General features: G+C 40.1%; 1 protein-coding gene across 3 annotated transcripts; it reads right to left on the bottom strand.

Annotated features, from left to right (window-relative positions):
- Positions 1–238: 238 nt before the first annotated feature.
- LOC121298081 (phosphatidylinositol 4,5-bisphosphate 3-kinase catalytic subunit gamma isoform-like) lies at positions 239–26,566 on the bottom strand. Of its 3 annotated transcripts, none has more exons than XM_041224883.1 (11): positions 26,413–26,566; positions 21,373–23,336; positions 17,714–17,779; positions 17,007–17,232; positions 14,124–14,218; positions 13,374–13,520; positions 9,853–9,943; positions 8,982–9,112; positions 6,207–6,318; positions 4,095–4,252; positions 239–2,676 (listed from the first exon to the last, which is right to left on the bottom strand). In XM_041224883.1, the coding sequence occupies exons 2-11, from the start codon at positions 23,296–23,298 to the stop codon at positions 2,419–2,421; spliced, it is 3,210 nt and encodes a 1,069-aa protein (XP_041080817.1). In that variant the 5' UTR covers positions 23,299–23,336; positions 26,413–26,566; the 3' UTR covers positions 239–2,418. The 3 variants fall into 3 exon arrangements, with proteins under 3 accessions (XP_041080817.1, XP_041080818.1, XP_041080820.1); XM_041224884.1 differs by having other exon boundaries at positions 26,436–26,566; XM_041224886.1 differs by lacking the exon at positions 26,413–26,566 and adding an exon at positions 24,151–24,169.

The following is a 26,566-nucleotide window of genomic DNA, read 5'->3' as shown; positions in this document are numbered from 1 at the left end:
GGCACCCTAGTATACAGTACACAGTATAACCAAACATTTAAAGTGCATTAGATAGCATCTGCCATATAGGAACTATTGCAATTACATTATTTGCAGCAGAGTCTTTACCCCCACCCCAACACACTTAACCAAGTGCTCCTTCCATATGTAGCAGACACTTTAGTGCAAATGAGTGCATTCTCTATTGAAGAATGCACAAATCACTGATGTGCTATGAACAGAGATGAAGACTTTATTGCAGTCATCTGCAGGTTTTAACCACCAACTGCATTAAAAGAATTAGAATGATCACATATTCTTCCAGAACAGTTTAAACAACTTCATGTCAAATCAGTCGAATACTGGCCCCCTATGTTGTCGCTTCACTCCATTGCCACTGCTATGATGTTTGTATGAGCTGGTCTCAGTTGTTTCTGTTGAAACACCCCAACAGTGCAGGTTTTTATTTTTTTCCTTTTTGAAATTTGTATTGCATCTGGCAATCACTGTAGTGGCATAGTGTTTGCCCTTCAAAGAGGTGGTCTGCAAGTGCTGTCTTATGGGCACTGGCAACCAGTGCAGATTGAAAAGAAAATATTTAGTCCCGAGTCGAAACTAAAGCCTGGTCCATTAGTTGGTACTTAGGGTTAAAAACCACTACACCAAAACAAACCCAAACGACATTGCTAGCATAATAAATGATTGTGTTTTACTCATAATGACTGGAAATTGTAGTTTAATTAAATACATGTTCGATGCATGGACAGATTTTGGTGGTTGGAAATGCTGCCATAGGAATGAAAATCAACAATAGAAATACTGTTAATTTGCACTGAATTTGAAAGGGGTTCCAGATGGACCCAGTGAACAGCCTGGACAGTTGGCAGCACTCAGACAGTGCCGGTAGGAGGACTGTTCCACTCTGCACCAGGGAGGGGGGTAAATGAAAGCCAAAGTGACAAATATGTGGACAATGCATATAGCAAGAAAAACATGGCCTGTATTGAGCACAGAGAGCTTGTACTGTAGCTTCTATTATTGTTTTTTAATATTAGATCCAGGGATATTTGTATCTGTCTGTACGTTTGTTCATTCGTATGTCACACTTATATTTTCACATATTGCTGGAAAACCACTTATTCATTTATAATGGAACTTAGTATTCACATTATTTAGTAGAATTGGAAGTATTACATTTTAGGGGGGGGTGTCTCTCTGTTTGTGTATTCATCCATCTGCATCTTATACCGATTACATTAATCTTGAACAAAAGTTATTTCACATTCTGCACATTTTTATATACGTTACCGTGATAATAACACCTTATTTGCATGCCTAATGACATCAAGGTTCTTAAGTACAAATGGTCATTACTGTTCATTGCCATTTCTCATTCTATACTATTCTGTATATACTGTTGATATACATAGCAACTTGTTAGTTAGTCATAGTTATTGTTTTATCTGGGATATGACATTGATATTAGAGCTGCAAAAAAATACCCTGAGCTATACACAGGCTATGGCTGTTGGTGTTGATTCCAAGTTAAGCAATTGAACAGACAGCTGCTTCAATGTGTTCATTGTGCTCCAGGAAGAGGCTAAGAGAAACAGCAGGCAAGAGAATGAATTCACTTGGTAAATGGGCCCCAATCAATACCAATGACCCTCTCCTCAGTGACAGCACCTGGTCGCTATGGAGAGCTCAATCAAAATAACTGGATGGCTTGTCCAGCTTGAATTGATATTTCATTCAACACCCCAAAGTTACAAACGTTATACTTTCCCACCAGAGATCATGAATTAAGAACAAAGATCTGCTATTCTACTTCATGAAAAACCATCATAAATACACGTAGACTAACTTTAACAAGTCTCACTCTCTTACCTTTAGTCTCACACTGATGATGCAAAAAGCAGTTCTTTCTCTGTTTTTAGCTGAGAAATATTGCTGTGAACAATAGTAATCTCAAACTTTTTAAAATAGAAGTCATATCATGAAACATGGGAACAAAACAAGAATTGGAACCCAAATGGCATGAATGACACGTAGAGGACAGAACTAGTTATTTTGTACACCCTATTTATTCCACATTTAACTTGGTACAATAAACATATGACATAGTCATATTCCCAAACTGGGCTTGGGAACTGTTGTATCTTAGATTGCCCTGCAGTCTTAACATCAAAATAAACTGCCATTACATCACAATTTGTTTGACAGTTGGTACAATTAGGAGTGTCTGTTTCTGCTTTTGCTGCTTCTGACAGAAAATGCTTAAAAAAAATCTGGGCGCAACCAGCGCCATGGCAACCTGACACACAAACTGAGCTGAATCTCACTCCTGCTTTTTCATGCCAGCAGTCGGTAATGCTGATTAAGAGGAGTGGCAAAGCAGCGGGCCTAGACCGCGCAGGCTCAGTCTCCTAACCGTCACTCTTATTTGATGCCGGCGACCATGTGGATCCACCAGTTGGCCTGCACAGTCCAGCCCTGGTTCTCACAGATGCTGATCTGATTGAGGAAGTGTTCCTGGGCTGAGTTGTCATCCTTTCCCAGCTGCAGCGCCTCCTTCAGGTACTTGATGTCGTCGGTGCTGGAGAGCTCGGGGATGCCCGTGAGCATCATGAGGGAGAAGAGCGTGATCAGCAGGTTGGAGTTGGAGCGCAGGTCCAGGTATGCCCGGATACAGATCTCCTGCAGAAAACGAATACACATGCTTGGCAGACAGTTCTAGAAGATTATGGCAGAACCAGAATTTAAACAGTGCATTTGTGCTACGCGTTAACCCGACCTTAATCCTAAAGTGTACCTTTCATTTGATTGTAAACTCCTTAAAAAGTGCTATCTGGTCCTCCACAGGAGGAATGAAATAACATTCTCTATACCAGGGGTTCCCAAACTAATTTGGATCAAGACACCCCACGATGTTAGGCTACTTGTCTGAAACACACCCCTTTTCTTGTATAATGGTACATGCTAGGGGTAGAATGATAGCTAATCTGACAGTCAAATAGGTCGACTAGCTGCCACTTTATAAAAAAATATGAATCATGTCTTTGATAATGACTGGCTCTCTGCTGGTGGACTTACTATAACTTACTATATCGTAACACTGCGCTACATTTGAAAACTGCTTGGAATTATGTAATAAGCATTCTAATATATATTGTTTCTATGTTAATGGAGTGCAGCTGCGACTCTACTTCTTACCATCTGAAACCGCACACTTCACAATCACGTGACGTGATAGACTACCACTTTCTGAGATGGACTGTCACTTTTCTTTTTGACTAGTCAACCATTGGCTGCTACCCCTAATGCATGCTGTTAACACTGCTACAGGAAATGAAGATTATAAACATACCACAGAGCTGAAAACTACTCAAAATCTGCACCGTTTATGTACAAAAACACAAACACTGATAATTGGGAGGCACTAGCCACAGTGTTTGTCAGCTTGGCTCCAGTTGTTGTAGGGTGGGCGATATACCTCAAGAAGTATATCATGATATTTTCGATGTTCAAGACAATATACCATTTATATCACGATATAACTAACATTCTGATGAAGGTTTTTTTTTTTTTTTTGTAATTCTATGTTAAAATACACAAATTGAAGTAGCTTTTAAAGCTGCTTTTCTATAATACTACAGGCCCAAAATGCTTATAATATTGTATGTTGAAATCTTTTGCAAAACAGAACATGCTTTCCTTTCTAAGGGTCTTCTTGTATTAAGACCATGAAGGAGAAAAATAAATAAATACATTAACATACAACAAAATGAACCTTTTAAAAGGTTTAACATGATGCCTGATTGATTAAATGGTTGACTTGACATTCAATAAAATAGGAGTTCTGGAATAAAAAATGGAAACAACATACTCCCTATGACGTTCAAATGGATCTGTCCTAAGTTTAATACTTCCAGTTTGCGTCATGCACAAGAGTTGACCAAAAAAAAGGAATGATATCATTTATTTGTGCCGATATTTTTTATAGTCATCAAAAAATACCTGTAACAACAACAACACTGGTGTGTCACCCAACCCTAACTTGTTGTCCACTGCATATGGGCACTGATGAGCGTGAAGGTGTTTGGTAGCGGCCTCACCTTGAATCTTTTGAAGTAGAGGCTGCTTTTCCTGCCGACTCTCCCCATCATGTAGAGGAAGTCTGGTGTGAGGACAAAGGGGACTCTCTCCCTGTTCACACCCAGGAATCGCTTGGTGTTCCCCATGATGTGCCCAAAATCAATGTGGAACAGGTTTCCTGGAGAAATTATGATATGAGTGAGGAGGCCATTCAGCCCATCAGTGTCAGTCTGCTTCCTAGCACCTGAGTGATTTCAAAATGTTGCCAAGTGGGGTCCTAAAGGATCCCAATGGTTCAGCATCAACAACATGACTAGGTAACCCAATATCCCTCACCACTCTCCGACCCTCTGTCCAAATTATACACTTAATTTCAAACTGTGTCCTCTGGTCTCTGGTTAGGCTTAGCTTTTATATTTCAATTTAATACCACCTAATGGTTCTTTATTCTTGGGTAAACAGAGCTAAATAGAGACAAAAACAAAATCAGAAACCCTGACAGCAGCAGCATTCACTTGTTTTTGAATTCTATTCTAGTCCCAGCTCCAACCAGCTACTAACATTTCTGAACAGAGCAGTCTACAGCTATATATATATATAAATTCAATATGTGAACGTAACATTATTCAACAAGTGTCATCCGATTTTATAAATCAAAATTACAGGCAATTCATTATACATGGTGATGCAAAACTTTTTTGGCCATAGCTGTAGAACCAGGTTTTTTAGTTCAATTAAAGAGTAAGTAGCTTTATTTTAATTTCAGATTTACACTCCACTTACTATATTATGGTGTCTGTAATCATAATAATTATGGGTTCTCCAATATTGACTTAATACCATTTTTTGAATAGAAATCTGTCTTTACCTGGTTTTAAGCTGCTTTGAACTTGTCTGGTAAGCCCAAAGTGTTGGTACTGAAGAGCCTTCTTCATTCCATTGAAATCATGTCAGCCCCTCCTACCCTATCTACTGTAATAGTTGCGTAGGCGGAGCTAGTTGAAAAGTCACATTGTTTCAATAAGGGGGACCACAAATCTCACAGCAAGTGCTACTTTCGTTTGACGTTAATTATTGCTTTCATATAGAAAACAAAACCACTACCTAAGTCCCCCAAAGCAGATTTTCAACTCCACACTGTCTCTGAAAATCAAGGCAAGCTTTTTTTTTTTTTTTTTAGACAAAACCCAGACCAGTTTGAGTTGTACTGTAGCTCATTTTTAGTCACAACAATGACATTTTTTTTTTCTTTCCCTGCAGTAAAGAAACACTGAAAGACTGGAGCCAATCAGAAATCCACAGCTGAAAACAAATTAGCCAGTAAAACCGTGGTGCTTAATCTATTATGAATCACGCCCTCCTGAAACATTGCCAAAGACAAAAATCCCTCCTTTCTTTTGTTTAACACAGTAGATGTTGTTTCATAAAGCACCACCAGAGGGCTCTGAGGTCCTACAGCAGTTGTTTAACTCCTTAACTGCAGAGAAAGCATTTTTCATTGTTACCAAGTTTTGGCAACACATAAAACCAAACCCAATCCATAGGCCCATTTTCATTCTACTAGTGGCTGTTCTTACTGATTTTTTGCTTCCTCTGCAGTTTAGCCTCTCTATCAGCAAAAAGTTCTTGATTGTCCAGCTCATATTACTGAAGATACAGTAGTTTTATCTATAGGGATACAAGTGCTCACCAAAACCTGACGGCACGGCAACCGAATGATGGAACTAAAAAGTATGAGGCCTAATTTAGCAAGGGACCCAAGTGCTTTGAAATCAGTCCCATGCATTCCTAGTTAGGACACGGAAGAGACGTCAGCACGCTACATAGACTACAGACAACCTCTTAGGTATTAACCTGTGTTACCAAGGTCCCTTAGAAGAGTTTACCATGGTAGATTTGCACAGTTTCCACATGGTCATGCTAAGCATTTGCCATAGTTTGCCAGAGTTTGTCATGTATTTTTTTTTTTTTTTTAATATGCTTTGCCATTCCTCTCTGGTCTTTACAATGCTTAACCATGCTTCCACTATGCTATTACTATGTTAAACTTGTGTAAGGGGTATACTGTGTACCTGCTGTGTTACTTGGCTGCCAGAATGTATTTCTCTGGCCCCTGGCCTGCCTGCTCCTACCTTGCTCTGTTATCATGATGTTGTCGTTATGGCGATCCCCGATTCCCAGGACGTAGGTAGCAACACAGTATCCAGCGCAGGAGGTGACAAACCTCTCCATTGCTTGATAGTACTGCAGAACACAAGCACAGACGAGTATGGTAATGCTACTGTGCACCACTGCTGTAGTAGAACAGAGTGATTCTCACTGATCAGACCACCACAGCACATCCCGTATACAAACCACACAACCGCTGGCTATAGTGAAAATAAATATTGGATTGTTTATAGGAAGAAACCAAATGAGAAGCAGGTTGGTTTATCTGTAAAGGATGTGATTAAACACCAGGGGGCTATACTTTGATTTTTTTTTACAGTGCTGATTTTGGAAAACCTGTGTTTCTACAACTAAATCAAAAGATCCTTGCAAAAGAAAGAGGGGGCCAGTGGTAAAGTCGCTAATTACAGCTGCACAAGCCGAGCAGTTGGATAAGCTCACCACAGGTGAGGGTCATTGCTGTTGATTGGGTTAATTTACCATTCCCAGTGAAACAGCTGAAGAGACAGCTGCTTGGAGGTGTGGCGATTGCTGTTCTCCACAGAGTAAGAAAAGGAGCAATTATCAGAAATCCATGTTGAATGGTGCAATCAGCCCATCCTACAACAATGACCCTCACCTGCTTGTCCTCACCTGCTGATTTCAGCAGCAAGCTCAGTCCCAATAAGCAAATAATCATTACATGCAGCGCGACTGCTAATGCTAGTAAGTGTTAAGAAAACCTTGATTACACAAAGAACGTTGTCTTACCTTATGAACTCAGCTTACTTATTGTTATGATGTGTTGTTCCCTAAACGTTATTTACACTTTACTCAGGAGAAGCCCATTTTACCTTCACTTCTTGTGTTACACATATTAGAACCCCACCTTGCTTGACTCTGTTGGGTCAGGTGGGGTCCTGTTAGCTGTAACACAGGAAATGGATGAGAAAAGAAAACCAGGGCCTGTATTTGTAATTTGTGCATGAATAAATGACTTGATTTGTTTGTACGCGTTCATAATTAAATTCTGATTTATCAATTTATCACTGAAGCGGTTCACACATGGACATTTGCATTTAAAACACTTAAAAACATTTCAATAGCTGTCTGTATACACCACAGACTAGCTGTGAAGAATTTCAAAGGATACCGGACTTTTCTTACTACGATTCAGGACGTGAGACATTTGCAAGGACATCGGAACTGTCCTGGCCATATAGAGACTGTTGGCATGTATGCCATCTGTTTATTAAGTAATAATCATGGTGATGGTAACCAACTCTTATATCATATTACTGCCTAAATATCAGTAACAATATTAATAATAACATATTTGGTATATAACGGCAATCATTTATGAAATAATTATATGTGACAAACATTGCAATTTCAGCAATACTTAAATGAGAACCTTATTATTTTATATATTGCATTGATTGTGGATTTTTAGCTGATTTAATAGGAGTGTGCTCTTATCTTACAGTACCATCATTCTAACACAAGGAAACAATCGTGCGCATTCTCACGCTAATGTCTGTGCTGATAAATTGCACACTTTTGGTTTGAATGCCCATACGCACAGTTAAGGGAATACTTGTGCATGCACGAATGATAAATATAGGCCCGGGTACTATTACAAAGCGGTGGCACAATAAATGGGCCCCACCACCACCAAAGTGAAAATAAAGACCAACAGAAAAACTAGGGTTGCCACCTGGCTCCATAATCTCAGGACACTGAAACAGGCCAGGTTTTTCAACTCACCTCTCTAAACCACAAATGAATTGATATGTGAAATTCGTGAATTATTTCTAAACAAACTGAATTGTTTTACTAAGTAGCAAAAGCACACACCTGACCGGGGGCAGGAATTACTTCCTGCAAGGATTGTTTCCAACAATCAAACCTATACAGGTGATACTTACTGATTGGCTTTTTTTTTCTGATTAGGTGGGACTGTGCAAAGCACTGTGTTAACCTTTAACAAGGTTAAACTAAAAAGTGTGTGGGTGAGTGCAAAGCCCTGTGTGAAACTGAACTATTCTGATAGATATGACTTTAATCCATGTTGTTACAATGCTCTGTGGATAGAATTGCTATTACAATTAAACATCCATCCATTATCCACTTAATCCTTTATAGGTCGGAGCCTAATCCGTTAGAAACAGGGCACAAGGCTGGACTACACCCTGGACAGGATGCCAGTCCATTGCAGAGCACCACACACAGCAATTTAGAGTGACCAATCAATCTGAACAACGTGTCTTTGGACTGTGGGAGGAAACCAGAGTACCTGAAGAAAACCCATGTGAACAAAGCGAGACCATGCAAACTCCACACAGACAGACAGACAGACAGACCGACCCCTAGGCTGGAATTGAACCCAGAACCCTGGCGCTGTGAAGCAGCAGTGCTAAGCACCACACCTACTAGTCACACACTTCATTTGTGGTTTAGAGGGGTTAAATAACCTGGCCTGTCTTAAAGTGCTGGAATCATGTGGCCAGTTGGCAACCCTAAGAAAAACAATAAGTAAAAAGATGTTAAAAAATGAAATAATAATAATAATAATAATGATGATGATGATGATGATGATGATGATGATGATGATACAAATGAAATTGTAACAGTGGTGGTTTATATTTCTTCGTAAACATTTAATTGAAATGTATTTCAATCACGGGTGTTAGATAAAGCTAAAGAAGGACAGCAATTATCTAAGAAGATGTTTATTTTTTTTTGTCTTCCCAACTCACAATTTCCTGCACTTGGCACTTCTCCCTGATCCACTCAAACAGCGCGTCATTTTTAAAGGCCCCTGTCGTCCCTCCTTTGCTCCTCTGCACAGACGCGATGGTCATTGCATCCCTCACTACCTCGATCATCCCTGCACAGACCAGGAAGAAAAACACTCACACACCTTTACACAATCCCAGCCTAATGCACAGAGCCTCTTCATAAAGACTTTAAAAATATAAAATATATATTTCCCTCCTTTAGATCTCTTTGCTGTCAAGTTAAACCACCCAACCTTAGAAAAGGAGGCCCAAGAGGAGTCCCAACTTTATGTAGTCTAGATCAGCCAGAATGGTTTAACATTAGTAAGTGGCAGCACCATCTAGTGCTCATCTGTGCATTGCCAGCAATACAAAAGGAAGATTGATCCAAAGTAGCTGATTACAAGATGGTTTCTATAAAGATACTCTGGCTGATCAAGGCTTTTTTTCGCATGTCTGTGACAGGAGGTTAGAATTGAAGAGCATCTCCAAAACTCAAGTAAAAGCATTTTGGCATAGAAGTTGCAAGCACAATATGTGACTAACAGCAATAATCCAAGTGCTAACCAAGTGTACCCTTGCTTAGCTTTTAAGATCAGTCAAGATCATGCTTCAAAGTGGGAAGCTGCATTGACTGAAACGGAAGTGGACGTTAACTCCTTTGCTTAATTATACAGGGGCAGGAGATGTGGACCATTTCTTCATATCCTGAGAGAGATACAGTCCACAGTATGTCAGTTGCTGTGCACATTGATGGAGAGCAGTCACAAGCACCTGGTCAGAAACCTAAATGCTCTGTTATTCCTCAATTCCAAATATGGAAGGCGGAACACAAAAGAGCGTTGATTACCTATATTGTAACCCGTGGAGATGCAGCCATAAGGGATGAGGTTCAGATCAAGGGAACTTCCCTGCCAGATTGAGTCCATTATTGCCATTGTCTGCAAAACACACACCAGAAACAAGCAGATTGAATTATTATTTCTTTATATTTGACATAATATTGTCTTGGAAATCACTGACCTTAAAGTGTTACTGACAGGCTGTAGGGTTTAAAACACAACACATTACTTCCCCTAGCTTTCTGCTTTCTTGTACCTATTCCTGGGGTATCTTTTTCAACATAATCGTGATTGTTTTGATATTTTTATTAACACATCCCTGGTTATAAATCAGTTTTGACCTGATATTTTCATTTCACATAGGTTATGGATCAGGTGTCCCTGTCAAAATGTCTCCTGTGCTGTGCAATCCCTTCTCGTCTGTTATAAGGTAAGCTGACTGCATTATTTCCACTGTTTAATGATTGGTAATTCTCTTTGAAATGTTTTTTATTTATTATTGTACTGGGTATTTTGTAGTGTGTTGCATCTGCTATCTTTATCCCGGGCTTGGTTGTTAAAATGTACAATGTTTTTTTTTTTTTTCAATATTGAGTGTGCTGACATATTTTAGATGTGGGTGTCAGCCAGCCACTGTTTTCTTCCACTGATTTTATCTGTTAAAGTTGTTTTCAGTTTAGTTAAGAAGGAGGCGTCGTCTTTTCAAACTCAAACGTGATCTTTAGTGAGTGTACACTGGTTATTACCTGCCTTTTTAGTGTTTTTGGTATAGTCACATTGTTAACGTATTACTTTCAGCTTGGAATCGAGCTGCTTTCTAGTAATAAACATGCACTGATTGTGTTAAACAAGCAATCTATTTGTCCATGCAGATCTCTGATCATGTAATATCTGATTGTTTTAATTCATAATAAACCAGACTATTGCTGCTGGGAGAGGTTTTGGGAATCTGTATTGTCCTGTTCTCCTAGACCCAGTCGAACACACAGGTCTGTTTTAAGGTTAAGGTTGCATATGTTGAAAAGGTGGTTTCATGTATTATGCACTGTATTTAATGTATTTAATGTATGCTTTTTTTTGTTTCTTACTGTGTATCATGTACTATGCATTTCTCTGTATTTAAAGTATTATGGATTTTTTTGTTGTTACTGCATCTTGTAAAGCGCTTTGTGAATGAGGTCCACTATGAAAGGCGCTATATAAAATAAAGATTGATTGATTGATTGATTGATTGATTGATTGATTGATTGATTCTTCTTCTTCTTCTTCTTCTTCTTCTTCTTCTTATTAATAATATAATAATAATAATAATAATAATAATAATAATAATAATTCTGGATTTTCTGTTTGATACAAAGCAGACAACGTTTAGTCTCTACTTCAAAGCTCTTGCAACAAAAACACTATTTTCCACTCTATCTGGTAAGAGATAGATGATAACAATCCTTATGACAGCAAGTGGGTATTGTCCTTCCTCCATCAATCAGTGTTTGTTTAAGTGTTGTCAGCAAGGAAGAAGAAAGCAAACTTACTTCAAAGAACAACCACTTTCCTTCCAGCTCAGTTGAGTCATTAGGGCCATACAGGCAGACAGCGACACTCCATGGATTTAGAACAGATACGTGTTTACTTTAAGAAACAAAAGTGACACTCCTCACATTTCAAATGGACCAATTACATTGACATGTTTTTTCAGGAAAAAACTCTCTGCACTCTCTCGCCAACACTCTTTCTTACCTAATATGTAAGCAATAAGGTACGACAGGGTCTGGGATATAAACTAATATCCACACATCCCAGTGCGTTATAAGTCACGAAGCAAAGCCAGGAGCAGGTACTGTAATTCCTTTTTGGTATGCGGCCCATAGCGTCAGGAAGTTTGGCCACCCTTGGCCTATTGTAGAAACTCAATCTGTGGAGAATGGTAGAAATATCTATGTGTGTGTGGGAGGGTGAGAGTCAGTCGGTGCAGGCAGCAGATAAAGGACAAACACTTGAGCGTTCAGTTCGGGTTGCAGGTCTTATTAAAGTGAGTCAGACGCTGGATTAAATAGTGGGTTCGGGTCGGGTATAGTAGTAGTGGGTTGTAAAAAATTGGACCCGCGCAGGACTCTGGTTTGAGGTTCTTTGTTTGTGACTCTTTGTTTGTGGCTCTTTGTTTGTGACTCTGTTTGTGACTCTTTGTTTGTGGCTCTTTGTTTTTGATGCTTTGTTTGTGGCTCTTTGTTTGTGACTCTTTGTTTTTGACTTTGTGGTGCTTTGTGACTCTTTGTTTGTGGCTCTTTGTTTGACTGTTTGTTTTTGACTTAGTTTGTGACTCTTTGTTTGCAGTTCTTTGTTTGAGGCTCTTTGTTTTTGACTCTTTGTTTGAGGCTCTTTGTTCTTGACTCTGTTTTTGAATCTTTGCAGCTCTGTTTTTTATTCTGTTTTTGAAACTGTGTGGCTCTTTGTTTTTGACGCTTTGTTTGTGGCTCTTTGTTTCTGGCTCTTTGTTTTTGACTCTGTGGCTCTTTGTTTTGTGGTTCTTTGTTTGTGGCTCTTTGTTTCTGGCTCCTTGTTGTGGCTCTTTGTTTCTGGCTCTTTGTTTTTGACTCTTTGTTTCTGGCTCCTTGTTTCTGGCTCTTTGTTTGTGGCTCCTTGTTTTTTACTCTTTGTTTGTGTTTGTTTTTGACTCTTTGTTTGTGTTTGTTTTTGACGCTGTTTGTGGCTCTTTGTTTGCGGTTCTTTGTTTGTGGCTCTTTGTTTTTGCATTTTTGTTTTGACTCTTTGTTTTTGACTCTTTGTTTTTGACTCTTTGTTTGTGGCTCTTTGTTTTTGACTCTTTGTTTGTGTTTGTTTTTGACTCTTTGTGTTTGTTTTTGACTGTTTGTGGCTCTTTGTTTTTGACTCTTTGTTTGCGTTTCTTTGTTTGTGGCTCTTTGTTTGTGGCTCTTTGTTTTTGACTCTGTTTTTGACTCTGTTTGTGACTCTGTTTTTGACTCTGTTTTTGACTCTGTTTGTGGCTTTGTTTTTGACTCTTTGTGGCTCTGTTTGTAGCTCTTTATTTTTGACTCTTTGTAGCTCTTTATTTTTGACTCTTTGCTTGTGACTCTTTGTTTGTAGCTCTTTGTTTGTGACTCTGTTTGTAGCTCTTTGTATGTGGCTCTTTGTTTTTGACTCATTGCTTGTCACTGTTTTTGACTTTGTTTCTGGCTCTTTGTTTGTGACTCTGTTTGTGACTTTGTTTTTTACTTTGTTTCTGGCATCTTGTTTGTGACTCTTTGTTTGTGACTCTTTGCTTGTGGCTCTTTGTTTTTGACTCTTTGTTTGTGGCTCTTTGTTTTTGACTCTTTGCTTTTGAGTTTTTGTTTTGACTCTTTCTTTGTGGCTCTTTGTTTGTGGCTCTTTGTTTTTGACTGTTTGTGGCTCTTTGTTTTTTTACTCTTTGCGGCTCTTTGTTTGAAAACACATATATGCACCACACTTTAAGATAGCACCCCTAGAACTACTTGGTGCTGAAAGTCAGCTGTTCCCACTGCTTTGCATGCACCTTTAGAACCAGCATATCCTGCCGCAGGTCGTCCCCGTGTTTGAAGATGATTGCGATAGTGGAGCCGGAGGCTCCCTCCGAGTCACTGCTGCTAAACTCCAGCCACAGGGGCTTCTTCTTCGAAGCCATCACCTTGCACTTCTCCACCTGGGGAGGGGGGCAATGGGAGCGGAATGAATTGGATAGAAGAGATAAGAAAGTCTAGCAGATAAATGTGCCTTAATGTGTGTCAAGAAACAATTAAAAACATACCTATATATTCATTGACATTTCTTCTGCGTAACTATTGTGTCATTACTTAGTAGCCTTTTTCATTCTATTCAAATCACTTGACAATGTGACCTTTCAAGACTGCCAGCCACGCCTACTTTATATGTATATAGAATGTTATAGTACTGTTATATGTAGTAAGAATGTTATGGTAACTAGATTAAAGTTACCATAACATAGATTAAAATGCATTTTTCAAGCCATGCTTTTCGGCTAGAGTTGCCCTTCCATATTCATTCCCAAACCCAGTATCGTAGTAAGAAGTTATGGGTCCCCCCCCTCCCCCCCCCCCCCCCCCGCCCCCCCCCCTTTTTTTTTTTTTTTCCCCCCCACGCGCTTCAGGGAGTTTCTTTTGCCACTAACCAACCAGATTTCCCAACTGACTTTTCTATCTGAACCCCCTGTGTTCCCAGATGGAGGACTACAGCCAGTAACATGCTATTGAAAAGATAGAAGGGCGTCAATACTGTAGGTACATACCAGAATTTCGCCCGCTCTGATGCGCGGGTCATATGGTATCAGGAAATCTTTGGGGAGACTGATGTTTAGCAGCATTTCTTGAAGTTTCAACGCAGCTAGGGTGGAAAACAAAGAAACAAGCTTGTATCTGTGTGTACAATACTTCCATTGCTACCACAAGGACCACAACTTCATCCTGAAAGTACTTTTGTACATTTTCTAAATGCAACGTTTTTATTCTGCTTTAAAAGGAAAATAAAAAAAATAAAAAATCAATTTAAAATTCAACAATACGAAAGGGTGTGGCAGTCCACAAGAATTATTTGCCTTCCCCAACATTTGCCTTTTACTTTCTCAGTTATTTAATTATGTATCTGTCATTTTTCTAGAACAAATACATCATCTATTTAGGGATTAAGATTTCCATTACATGAGATTAGATGTTGAACTTCATGCTGATTTGAACTCGGCTCTCACTAAGATAAGCACCAACTAAGAAGAAGCTTTGCAATAAACTAATGTGATCCATCCATTTGCGTTGTTTTCCATCTGATGATGTAGATATCCTTCTGTCTGGTGTTGATTGCTGAAATGTAATGCTGGCTCCAGGGATCAGCTCATTTTGCCTCCCCAGCACATCAGCACACACAACAGCTGCGATGCTGGCTCCGGGTATCAACCCAGTGCGGTCTGCCCAGGGCATCAGCATGACAACCATCTGGATTGAACTAAGTAGAGTGCATCTCTGGGGTTTTCAAGTGGGCACCTTCCATCCTGTGTTTTGTTGACTAGCCCACGACACCTCAAGAGGGCTCAATAGTGATTCTGGCATCCCAGCATCACCCCCCTCCATCCCCCACTCAGCTCAGCCCAGCTTACTTACCTGTACATCAGCGTTGCATTCTTTCTATTGGGCTTGAGATCCCCATCCAGAATCTTTCAGTCTCAACCACAGCCAGTTGCTGCTCCTTTCTGCTGCTTCAGATAAGTTCTTTACTCTTGGCCACTGAACCCGACGTCTCTGAGAAACCTGGTTGTAGAGTGTACCACAAATCCTCGACAACCCACCTCCACTGGGTAAACTCAGCCTCTTCATCCACGCTGTCTGCTTCAGCAGCTAGTTGAGCATACCGAAGTTTCTTCCTCTCATATGCCTCATCCACAGCATCTTCCCAAGGCACTGTTAACTCTACAAGATGAACAAGGCGTGCTGATCCAGACCACAAGACAATGTCTGGTCGAAGGTTAGTGGTGGCAATCTCAGGTGGAAAAATAAGCCGTTGACCAACATCTGCCAACATCTTCCAGTCTCTAGCAGCTTCCAGTTGTCCTGAGCGAGGCTTGATTTTAACACCTTTTCTTGGTGGTTGCTCTCCTGGATGGAGGAATATTGTCTTTTGGGTTTAATGCTTTGATGGAACTGGTGGCAACTTATTGGTCAGATTACGCTTGGTCATGGTGCCAAGTAAACCATCCTTGGCTAAGACCCACCTTACATCCTGTCAAAATGTGCCTTAATGTTGCAGGTAACACAGAGGACATGAGGGATCCTCACCCACCCAGAAGTTTAGGTTCTGTGGTGATGGGAGAACATCATATGCTGATCTGATGAGGAAACTGATCCTGCTCTGTTCCCTTGTCCATAGGTCTTGCCAGCCGATCTTGCGTTGTTCCACACTCTCCCATCTCATCCATTCTCCCTGCTTGGCCTGGGAGATGGCCTTTACACACCTGATTCTCTCCTCCTGCTTTTGCACCTCATTGACTACCACTTTCTTCGTTGAGCCGGGGTTGCCTTGTGCCATGTAGAAGGAGCTGAACTGAGACCAAAACCTCCTTTTTCATGCTGAACTTGCCCCATAATATCTCAGATTCGAAGGGCAGCCTTAGCATCTTCCACAGCTTTCTTTGCCATCCATTCTTCCAGTTTTCAACACTGGTGCTGCCTCCTTTATGCATTTGTCACGTGAGTCTATTATTTCCAGTCAGACTTTGGCGTACTTAAACTCCTCGGTTAGAGCAGAGATTAGTAGCTGCAGTATTCCTTTACCATAAAGTCCCTCTCTGCTAAGGCAGCGTGGAACTCCAAACCATTTCCTGACATATGAACTGATTAAAGCTTCCAGCTTCCAGCTCCTCAACTGTTGTCAAGGAAACCTCATACACAAATACATCATCAATTTAGGGAAATCTCAGTTCCATTTTCTAATTATAATCTGCAGCTGTTTCTTTAACCCTTAATGATACTGCCAGCTCTTTCTCTATTAACAAATGTTTTTTTTTTTTTTAATTTAGAGTATCCAATAATTTTCCCCCCTATTTTCTCCCTGATGTAGAATGTCCAATTACGTTCCCTCACCGCAAAAATTCCCCACAACAGCTAAGGAGATCTGAAGGTCAGTAGGTGTCATCCAATCTCACAAATCATCTTATCAGGCACCTAGCCAGTAAGGTCCACTGTAGCATGATGCAGTCTCTGACGATTTTGCCTCCCTAAAGCACAAGGGTGCCAGAGCCAATGTGACGCTCCCTTTGGAATTCCCAGGAAAGACTGGTAACTTTGCACACTCCGGATGCACACCTGCATTCCCCTGACTGCATGACTCACCTTGCACATCAAGCGACCGTGCTTTTACCAGGCAAGCCACTTGGGCACACCCTTTGTTCTGTTTCTCATAAATGGGCACATGCATATCTGGTACAAACATTTTTAGGTAGAAAGACATGAAAAACATTAGATGATTCAGTTGAGAACCTAAGAGAGAAAGATGGGGAATAAGGAGAAACATCTTTCAGAGTGAAAATATAATAAATATCCTTTGTTAACTGACATAACAAGCTACAAGTAAAAACTTTGCAAACTTCACACATCTCTAGTTATAAAGCCCCATGTTTTTCCCTCACCATTGGCTGGCAGATCACTCTTTTCTGGGATGATCTTCTTGATGTCAGTGACCACTTTGTGGAGGCTCTCCACCACCTGAACCTGCTTCAGGAAGCCCTCCAGCATCGACTGGCCGCAGCCCAGGAGGTACGCCTCCAGAATCACAGCGAAACGGTCACAGAAATACGGGGACGCAGTAATCTCACTCCGCAGGTACCAGAAGAAGAAGTGGCCAATCCTTTTACTCTTTTAACAAGGACAAAAAAAAAGGCAGTTAGGGCTTTGTTTTAAAAATGGTTGCCATTTTTTATGCACGGTTTTATTCATACAAAATGGTGCTACTAAAGTGGATGTAACTAAATTTCGTAAACCAATACCTGTCATGCACTTCCATTTAACATAACGTTCTCAAATGTGCCGTTCATGAAGAAGCATGTGACACCACTAACATTGTAAAACATGACATCTGGAACTATGCTAGGTAACAGAAAGTTCTCAGTTTGCTTGCCCTGCCTTTCAGGAAATCAGTTACTCTTCCACATCCCAGGTCATTTCCCCTCAGCAATGTTCTCGGGGTCAAGCATCTCACTGGCAGTAATGCATGTCAGTCATTAGGGGAAGCAGCTGGTTGGTTTCTGACAGGAAAGAACGTCCTGAGTAGCTGGGGACAATTTCACTCTCCGGGTGACATGACCACGAAAGCCTGATTTGTGTACAGTGCACTTACTTGTAGTGCCCTTCTGATCAGGAATCTTGCCAGATTGCTGTCATGGTAGGGTTCAACCTTCAAAGCCTAGCGATAAGAAAGACGTGGTTAAAGAAAGACTTTTCAGATGTTAAATCTCTCAACCACTGCTGCAACCCACAAGTGTCTTCTCAGGAACTGCCCTGGAAGTTTACTAGATAGCATGCTTGCAAAAATAGCAGAACAATGAAGTTTATGTCTCTTTATATAACAAGCTACACAGATGTATTTAAAATTGTCAACTGTTGTTAGTTATGTAATGTTAACGTTATGTAATCTGATTTTCCTTTCATGATAAAACGTGAAAAAATTGCACTGTTGTGCAAAGACTTTGACAAACCTGGGCCATTGTTCTGTAGTGCTTTCACTGTTCCAGATAAACATGTCCATAGTTACTGATTGAAACATTCCAAGACCTTCTTAAGTATTACTTTGAATTTAAAAAAACAAGGCTAACAACATTTTTAGTAATCATCATTTATACACATATTTATACACAATGTGGCTCAGGATGAATTAGAAGACCCAATCGTCTGCAAAAGGGTAAACTTCAACCACACTCCTAGAATCTCAACATGCCTTTTTATTTTTAAGAACTGGGTAACATTCCAGAAATATTACCCTTATCGGTATTATGCTAATGTAACACAATTCAAATAAAATATCATACTTTGTTCATATTGTTTTATATTGGATCATACTTGGGCTTGAGGGGCCTGGGCCCGCCCATTTTACTCATGGGCCCATCCAGTTATGGAGCAATTGACAATTAAAAACATTTCATGCCAAACCGTATCAGACAGTAATCCTCTGCGATGAGTCTAGCTCATCCTCGTGGTTCAAAAGATATATCCATCCCATCCACCTCAGTACCGTTGTCATGGTTATAAAAAAAAGATTGGTGATTGGACAGCTGAGATATGAGAGCTTGCGTCTTCGATAGTATAGTATCGAAATTAAACGCAAACACATAGGAACTTTTCTTTCATTGCAAGGCAAACAAGCAACCAGTTTGTACAGCTGCTGTTTAGTTATTTACACTGTATAAATTGGTAATTGTGTGTACGAAATAATGTGATATCTTGTAACAATTGTAAGTCGCCCTGGATAAGGGTGTCTGCTAAGAAATATAATAATACAGAACGTTTGGCCAACTTTGCAGTAAACCAGAGCTATATTTGTGTTTTACGCATTAGCTACAGTATGTCCCGACAAATTTTATAAAAAGAAAACGAACCGACGATCAACAAATGCGCCAGTAATGTATGTACCTACGTTTAATTTTATCAATTTGAATTCAGTTGACTCATGCAGCTGAGATGTATGTTGTGCTCAACTTATGCCTCTATTCCTGTTTTGTTTTTGTTCCCATATAACTGACACTTTTCTAAAGCTCAAAGGGAAGTATTGCCATCCACTTTTAGTCACTGTATAACAGCTTTTTAAATTTAAGCTCACTTTGGGAAGTTGAATACACGTTTGAGAGCTTTTGTCAGAAATAATTTACTTTATGTGTGGTAGTGACTAACTTTATGGAATTTGTGCTGCTCTGCCTGTTGGTGGTAAATTGGATGTCCCACTGTCAAAATGTTTTGGTAGAGTGTGCGTTCTTGGAGAATATGGTGCTATTTCTGACAGTATAAAGTGTCCTCAGTACGCATATTGGTAATTACCTCATTAAGTTTACGTCATTAAGTCATAAACAGCCCTTCAGTGAAAATTTGGGGCCCAGCCAAGAATTAAATCCTGCCGCCGCCACTGTATTGGGTAGTTGAATGTACCGACGTAATGGGCAGAACACTACCAATACTGTAATTGGTTTGTTCATGTATTCTGGTCTTGCTAGAGAGTTCTATAACTGTAAAAAAAATGTCAACATAACATATAATAGTATTTGTCAACTTTCATTTCGTCAAATGTGGGTTTCCATGGAATGCCAGGCGCTGAATCATTTAAAATTGAGTAGAAACACAACAGAAAGAGAACTGCTGTCAAAGGAGAGGACGAATGAGTGCGGCTTTGCATCTGGTGAACCACAAACAACACAATATGTGTTAGGGGACTCGTGGCACTGTGGATAGGCAGTGAGATATGAAATCTCTCTTTCTGGGTTGCTGAGGTTGCTGTCCTGTGCTATACATATCACACAAATATATATTTTTAAGTATAATTACAGTTGTTTTTATTCGCATACCCTGGATTATAATTTACTGAAGAATGAAGCAGAACTAATTATTTATAAAATATTCAATGTGAAATCAGTAGAAGGCAAAAAAACACCAGAAAACCTTTATTGTACCCAAATAAAATGCACTTACTACATAGATGAAGCAGGTTTTTGGTTTCTAGACGATACCTAGCATGTGGAGACGGTGTGTATAATATGTATCAGAGTAGAATGTGTGTCAATAGCTAGATCTGTAGATTTGGTGATTTTGACGGTACTACAGTAGAAACATACTATAGACTACATATTCTCCGCTAAGGGCTGGGGTATATGCACGCATGCTGTATGCTTATCTAGTCGATCCAGAGCTATGTGTTTGGCTGAAGGCATTGTGAGCACAATGAAACAATATTAAAATAGCAATATCAAATGGTTAATTAACTACAAGCACTTTGTTTAAGGTAGTGTGGGTATTTGTTCAAGCCCTGTAAATAATATATTACCTGTGTCAGCACCAACATCAATTTCATCACATTTGCACAAGCTTTTAATAGGTCAACCAATCATCATGACCTGCCTTCACAGTTAAAAATTTTCATCAAATTAACGCAGGTGGTTCTAAAGATATACAGTAGATTTCTATTAGCTGCAAAAAAAAAAAAAAACACCCTTGCAATTGGATGAATGATACTTGAGATGTAGCCAAAAAAAAAGAAATGTGACATTGTCATACAGTCAGGGAAGTGTTGCTTTGTGTCCTGGCTGTGAGAAGTTGCTGGTCTTTGTTAGGGATTATAAGGGAGGGCTGTATTGCATTGGTTCTGCCGCTCCCAAACATTAGGGACGCAAAAATCGCCATGGACTGTTTCTCCTCACGGCACTACAGTGGCTCCTACTGGCCAGGCGCCAGTGAGCTCAAAGCAGACAGATGCATGGCTGGCTCTCGTCTTCCAGGGGCCACTGGGTCACCACTGTAGAACTTCTGAGTACAAAGAAGCAGAGTAATAGCAGCATGCGTCTGTAGCCTCGACAAATCAAACTGAATCTAGCCTGTATGAAGCTAAACCACTGAAGATAGCTGATATTTCCTACCTGCTATCTGTTCATAGTCCATACAAAGGATCTAAAAATCGCGAGCACATCTCCCCCAAATATGAAAACCTTTGTTACAAGAAATTATTCAAAATATTGCAGGTCATTTTGACCTCCATTTTCACAGTAATGACCACAGCAACTTATTGAAGACCATGTTTGTTTGTTTTTAAATTGCACGAGAAGTCTCTGCTGTATGCTTAATCTGTATCATTTGCAGAATATTTTATTTGTATAGAGATTAATATCACGCGTTATATTGAAAAAGGGACACTTAGTGTCACTGAAGCTGATCTGCATCTTATGAAGTACTGTGTCTAATTTGGTGTTTACCAAGTGTTTTGATTTTTTTCTCAATCCCCTGTGAGTATTGAGTAGTTACCTGGACCAGCTGAAGTAGGTATCTCAGCAGTTCATCGTTATGCAGTCTCTCCAGTCTCTTAATGGACATCCTCCTAACGTGCTCATCGGCAAAGTGAATGCTGAGGAGCTCCAGAGCAATGTCAATGTCCAAGTCCAGGGGGTCCCAGTGGCTAACCAGCCAGTGGATGTTCTGCACGGCTATGGGGTCACCCCAATTAGTGGTACTCAGGAACTTGGGTAAGGAGGCACCATACTGGGAACAATCCTCTGTGAACCCCCTGAAAAGGCCCTTATTTGTTAGACCTGGGGTGGGATGGGAATTGTCCTCTGGTGACAGATCTGAAGATGCTGGATTAATGCAAGAAGGGTTGGATGCCCTGCTACGTGGAAGGACAACTGGAAAGCGATAGCTATCCATGATGATGCTTATAGCCATCGAGTTAGCAGCATCTGGGTTGGTTTTAGAGGACATCTTGTCTGCATCGTAAGTGAACAACTCCTCCTCCTTTTCAGGGAATGGCCACATGTGGAGAATATGTTCCCCCTGGCAGAGAAGTGACCTGTGATCGATTAATAGGAGGTTCACAAAATACAAAATCCTGGCTTTGCCTTTATAATCTACAGTCCTTGCTCCTTGTGGTTGGGACCTGCCTTCCCGCATTGTATTGCCTTCGTTGACTATTCCATTCACTGTGAAGCTCAGTCTTGCTCCTCTTGGCACATTCTTAAGTAAAAAGTCAAACTCCAACCACACATTCCACAGAACTTCATCAGTGAAGGGCATGGGTTTCGACTGAACTGAAGACAAGACAGTCCTACCATGGAGAATGCTGGCTTCTATGTAGACATTGGGAGGGACTTTGCTTGGTAGTTCCGGGATGTCTATACCAAGTAGTTTTACTCTGAACCTTTGGTTGCAGTCCCAGAGGGAAATCATCAGAATCTGGTTGATGTCTTTGTTCTCCAGTGCCAGCTCTTCATGGGTGTTGGCTAGCCCAGTATAATTGTCCACCAGTGGCCAGTCTTCCACTAGGACTTCATCCTCTTGTAAAGTCGAAATGGGTAACATAGACAACTGGATTTCCTGTTTGGTTTTGAGGCATTGTCGGATCCACAGAAAGTCTGACAGCGGACGTTCTCCTGTCATGTATTCCTCTCTCCCACATACCTTAAGAACAAACCCACTTTCTGCATGTTCAACAAGCATGCCCTTTTCAGCCATCATCTTCAGCAAGCTTTTTATGAGAGAAGTTGGTGGCTCCTTGATGTCTGCTTTCAATTTATGGCTCGTTCCATTGTAATAGACTGTGGTTGCTACCTTGTAGTTGAGCATGGCTTCCAGGTCTTTTGGAATTGGGGTGGAGGCAGCCCAAGGTTCTGTGGCATATGCCAAGTAGTCACGATTTCTGATCTCCAACCTTCTTGTAGATGCCAGTTTCCTACGGGCAAAGCTAAACTCATCCAGACGGTTCTCCACCGCCATACTAATGTCATGCCCAATCATGTAACTCAGGTCTTCCTGAAATCTTAAACTATCCTCTGTGTCTTTGGGATTTGCCTTCACAATAATTGTCCCCTTATTCATGCCCTGTAAACCCCAATACCTCACAGAGTCCAGCGTCTTCAGGATCTGGTAGTCATCATAGATCTCGTACCATTCTTCCCCTTTCATGTAGAGCAGCTGGTAGGACTCAGGGTCAGTGATGTGGTAAATCTCAGGGTGACAGCTCTTCTCCTTCGCCTGTATCCAGATGTGAAGGCGCAGCTGACGTACGTTCGCCTGGGAGTTTACCTCCACTGCGATGATCTCATTGGCATCATGGTTGGCCTTTTTTGTTGGAAGTAGGCAGTCGAAAGTCAGGGTGTTACCTTGGCCGATCGTTTTGGGATCAGCGATATCATCATCGTCTTTACAAAACTGCGTCTCCTGAAATACGCTGTCCATTTCTGTCGATCTGCACTATCCAGTGCTGCCAGCTCTGCCTGTAAGTTTGAAAAAGCAAGTTTAATATCATAAATCAACAGACCTGTCCATATATTTCTTGCCAATGATTTTACAAAACTCTTTTAAGGAACATTTTATTAAGGACTGTTTTAATGGAATATAGTTCATTTGCTGTACTGTTTATTTGTGTATTGTCACTTCCCAAACCTCTTTTTAACCCAAAAATATGTGTTTAAAACAGTCCTTAAAAACATTCTTTAAAATGGCAAATATCATCAGCATTCAAACCCACATCAAGTTTGCGAAGCAGAAGTTTCTGTGATAAATTTTAATGTCAAAATGGCTGCCACAAATCTTATCAAAATGCACCCTTAACAGCAAAATGCTGTTATTTGAACACCGTTTGTCCAACAAACTCCAAACATGTTAGTTATTGTCCCAGTAACAATGGAACACAAATATGTCAGAATGGTTACTTCACAAGCATCATCCCTGATACTGTATCAATACAACTGACTTTTAAAAAAATGGTGTTGACCTAAAACCAAAATGGCTGTTTGATGCATTTTTTTTAACTAAACCTGCTTCTTCCAGTAATTGCTTAAGTCTTTGGTACTGGTACTGGGGCTTGGAAGTCATAAAACTGCCTGGCAGTTCTAGATATTATTATTATTATTATTATTATTATTATTATTATTATTATTATTATTATTATTATTATTATTATTATTATTATTATTATTATTAGGCAATTCTAAACAATAAACAAACCTACTCCCAGCATTGCACAGTGGGTAAATTTACATTAATGCTTTATTTTATCCAAAGATAATGCAATACAATGTTAGGAACCTGTGTGTGACGGAGAGCGAATGAATCCAAATCAACATTCTCCCTCTCGACCGGTGAAGGCACTGTACAACAGGAGCTGCGGGCTTCCTACTGAATGGTTGGGCAGTTCATCCCAGGGACAGTTGGGAGCCGGCCATTCAGGAAGAGGGCGATGTTACGGTACCTGGAGTCATCGCCCTAGTACAGTGAGCGAAGTTTCAGTCATGAATTGGAGGAGACGTGATTGAACTAGCTATCGGGGGGGGGGGGGGGGGGGGGGGGGCTTAGGGTACTTTAGGGGGACGTGACGCCGTAATCGTCTCCTTTGTTGTGGTTAATGGGAGGAGACAAGGATGGAACCTTGAGTGAAGTGTGGGTTCATTGAGAAGTGTTGTGTTTGTTTTGCCAGACGGCTGATACGAAGCTGGAGCTGCAGCGAGAAGCCCAGATCTGAACGCGCACGAGCACCAGTAATCAGAGCACCAAACCTGCACCAGAGCACCCAGTTTGGAGACGTGTTTTCTGTGGTTATTATTTCGGGACTGCAACCCCTTTGTTTTGTAGCTGGTAATACCCATTGCTGGGTAGAACCAGCTTTATTATTTTGAGTCCAGTTTTTGCTGGCAATACCCATTGCTGGGTAGAGCCAGCTTTATTATTTGAAACCAGGTTTAAAGGGCATTAAAAGAAACCTGACCGGTAAACTTTGTGTTTGTCCTTTGTTGGAGCACCTCAAATCACCTATACACCGGAGCACTACAAACCACTTTGCCACACTGTGCCGTTGTCTTTCTGTTGCTATAGCCAACAGAGGTATATTGCTGACATTAATAAAGAAGGGCTAAGGTTTTGAAATTAGCACTAGCAATATTAATACTTTCTCTGCTGAAGATCTGTTGGGTCTCTGCTTGTTTTTTATACTTGAATTTGAAATATGCAGATTTAAAATAAACCCCAAAAATATGTAAAACTGCTCCTTCCTGGCACAAAAAAACTTCCTGCCCTTCAGGCCACATGACCAACTAGACAGGAACTGATAGATATATATATATATATATATATATATATATATATATATATATATATATATATATATATATATATATATATAAAAAAAAAAAAACCTGTTGTTTATGGTCTACAGCATTGTCCTTGAAAAATCTATTCCACTAATTCCAGTGTAAAAAACATGAACAAAGTATTGGATTGGCCTCTCACCTACCTGATAGTGTTAATATAACCAAGCTTCTCTGATACCAGACCAGCGGCCTTGCTACTTTAGAAATGTAATCATTGCATAGCCAAGGATATATTTTAACTGCATGTATTTAATTTGATTTCCCCGCACAGAGTTCCCTCGTAAGCGCATGTAATAAATAATGTAACACATATCTAGATAGCACAGTAAAGTCAATAAGAAACCATGGGCCAGATTTATCAAGAGCGATGCAATTTCACCAATTAAAACATTTTACAAAAGCAATGTTGGCATTGAGGCGGTTTTATTTTACTGGTGCAATTGCACTTTGAACACTTTGGTAAGCTTGGCCATGTGTACTTTATAACAATAATTGCTGCACAGGTCATAGTTCAAAATAATTTAGTGATGATTTTATTTTTGCTAGTTTTTTTAAATTTTTTTTTTTTTTTTTTTATGTCATCTTAAATATAATTCGCAGATTAACCAGATTGTGTATCTTTAGCTCAAAAACTAAAAGAGGGCAAACTGTCAGTGTAATTCTGGCTACACCCTTTAGGGTTAGAAACACACACAATGCAAAACAATATGGAGTCTGGAACAAAAAAACAATTCAAACATATTCATTTCTACTAGCCGGCCACACCTGCACAATACAGCAGGTTCATGGTGCTGCACCTGACAAGAAAATCAAACATTTTAACGTTGTTATTATATATCGTACCACGCCGGATCACGTGAGTGGTGTGCTAGACACGTACACGATATAATTAACAGGGAAGTACCCCCTTCACACTTGGTATTGCTCTGATGATATAATGAGGAGAAACACGAAGGCCCCTCATATATTTCCTGCCTTTGTGTAAACAATACCCACCGTCCAGTTCCACACCTCACCACATGCCAGACCTTCATACCATTCCATATTTTGCGTGACTGACCCTTTGCTAGTTTGCACCTGCTCTTCGTTTGGAGAGCATATTTAAACACTTAAATAAATACTCATAGAAATGTAGTAAACAAACCCTACAGCTAATCAATTTACTTGCGTGCCCCACTGAGTAACTACAGGTCTTTATACTTACATATCTTAAAAGAGCCTTCTTACTTTAGCAAAGTCCTGTAAACTCTCCTCACAGCTTCTTATTTGGACCTGATAAAGGACATGAGCATACGTTGATTCTTTCCTCTCCTTGTTTGTGTTATTGTGAATTACCTGAGTTACTGTAGGAACAGATT

Source organism: Polyodon spathula, chromosome 23 (assembly GCF_017654505.1).
Source record: "Polyodon spathula isolate WHYD16114869_AA chromosome 23, ASM1765450v1, whole genome shotgun sequence".
Taxonomy (NCBI): Eukaryota; Metazoa; Chordata; class Actinopteri; order Acipenseriformes; family Polyodontidae; genus Polyodon; species Polyodon spathula.
This window is presented reverse-complemented; position numbering and strand designations above follow the sequence as displayed.

What these genes read in the sequence shown, in the direction of transcription:
- LOC121298081 (XM_041224883.1), bottom strand. Translation starts at nt 23,298, where the DNA reads ATGGACAGCGTATTTCAGGAGACGCAGTTTTGTAAAGACGATGATGAT. An exon ending in CTCCACGGGTTACAATATAG is followed by an intron (nt 9,113 to 9,852) that starts GTAATCAACGCT and finishes TGGTCTGTGCAG; the next exon opens with GGATGATCGAGGTAGTGAGG. An exon ending in TCTACTTCAAAAGATTCAAG is followed by an intron (nt 2,677 to 4,094) that starts GTGAGGCCGCTA and finishes CGTTTTCTGCAG; the next exon opens with GAGATCTGTATCCGGGCATA.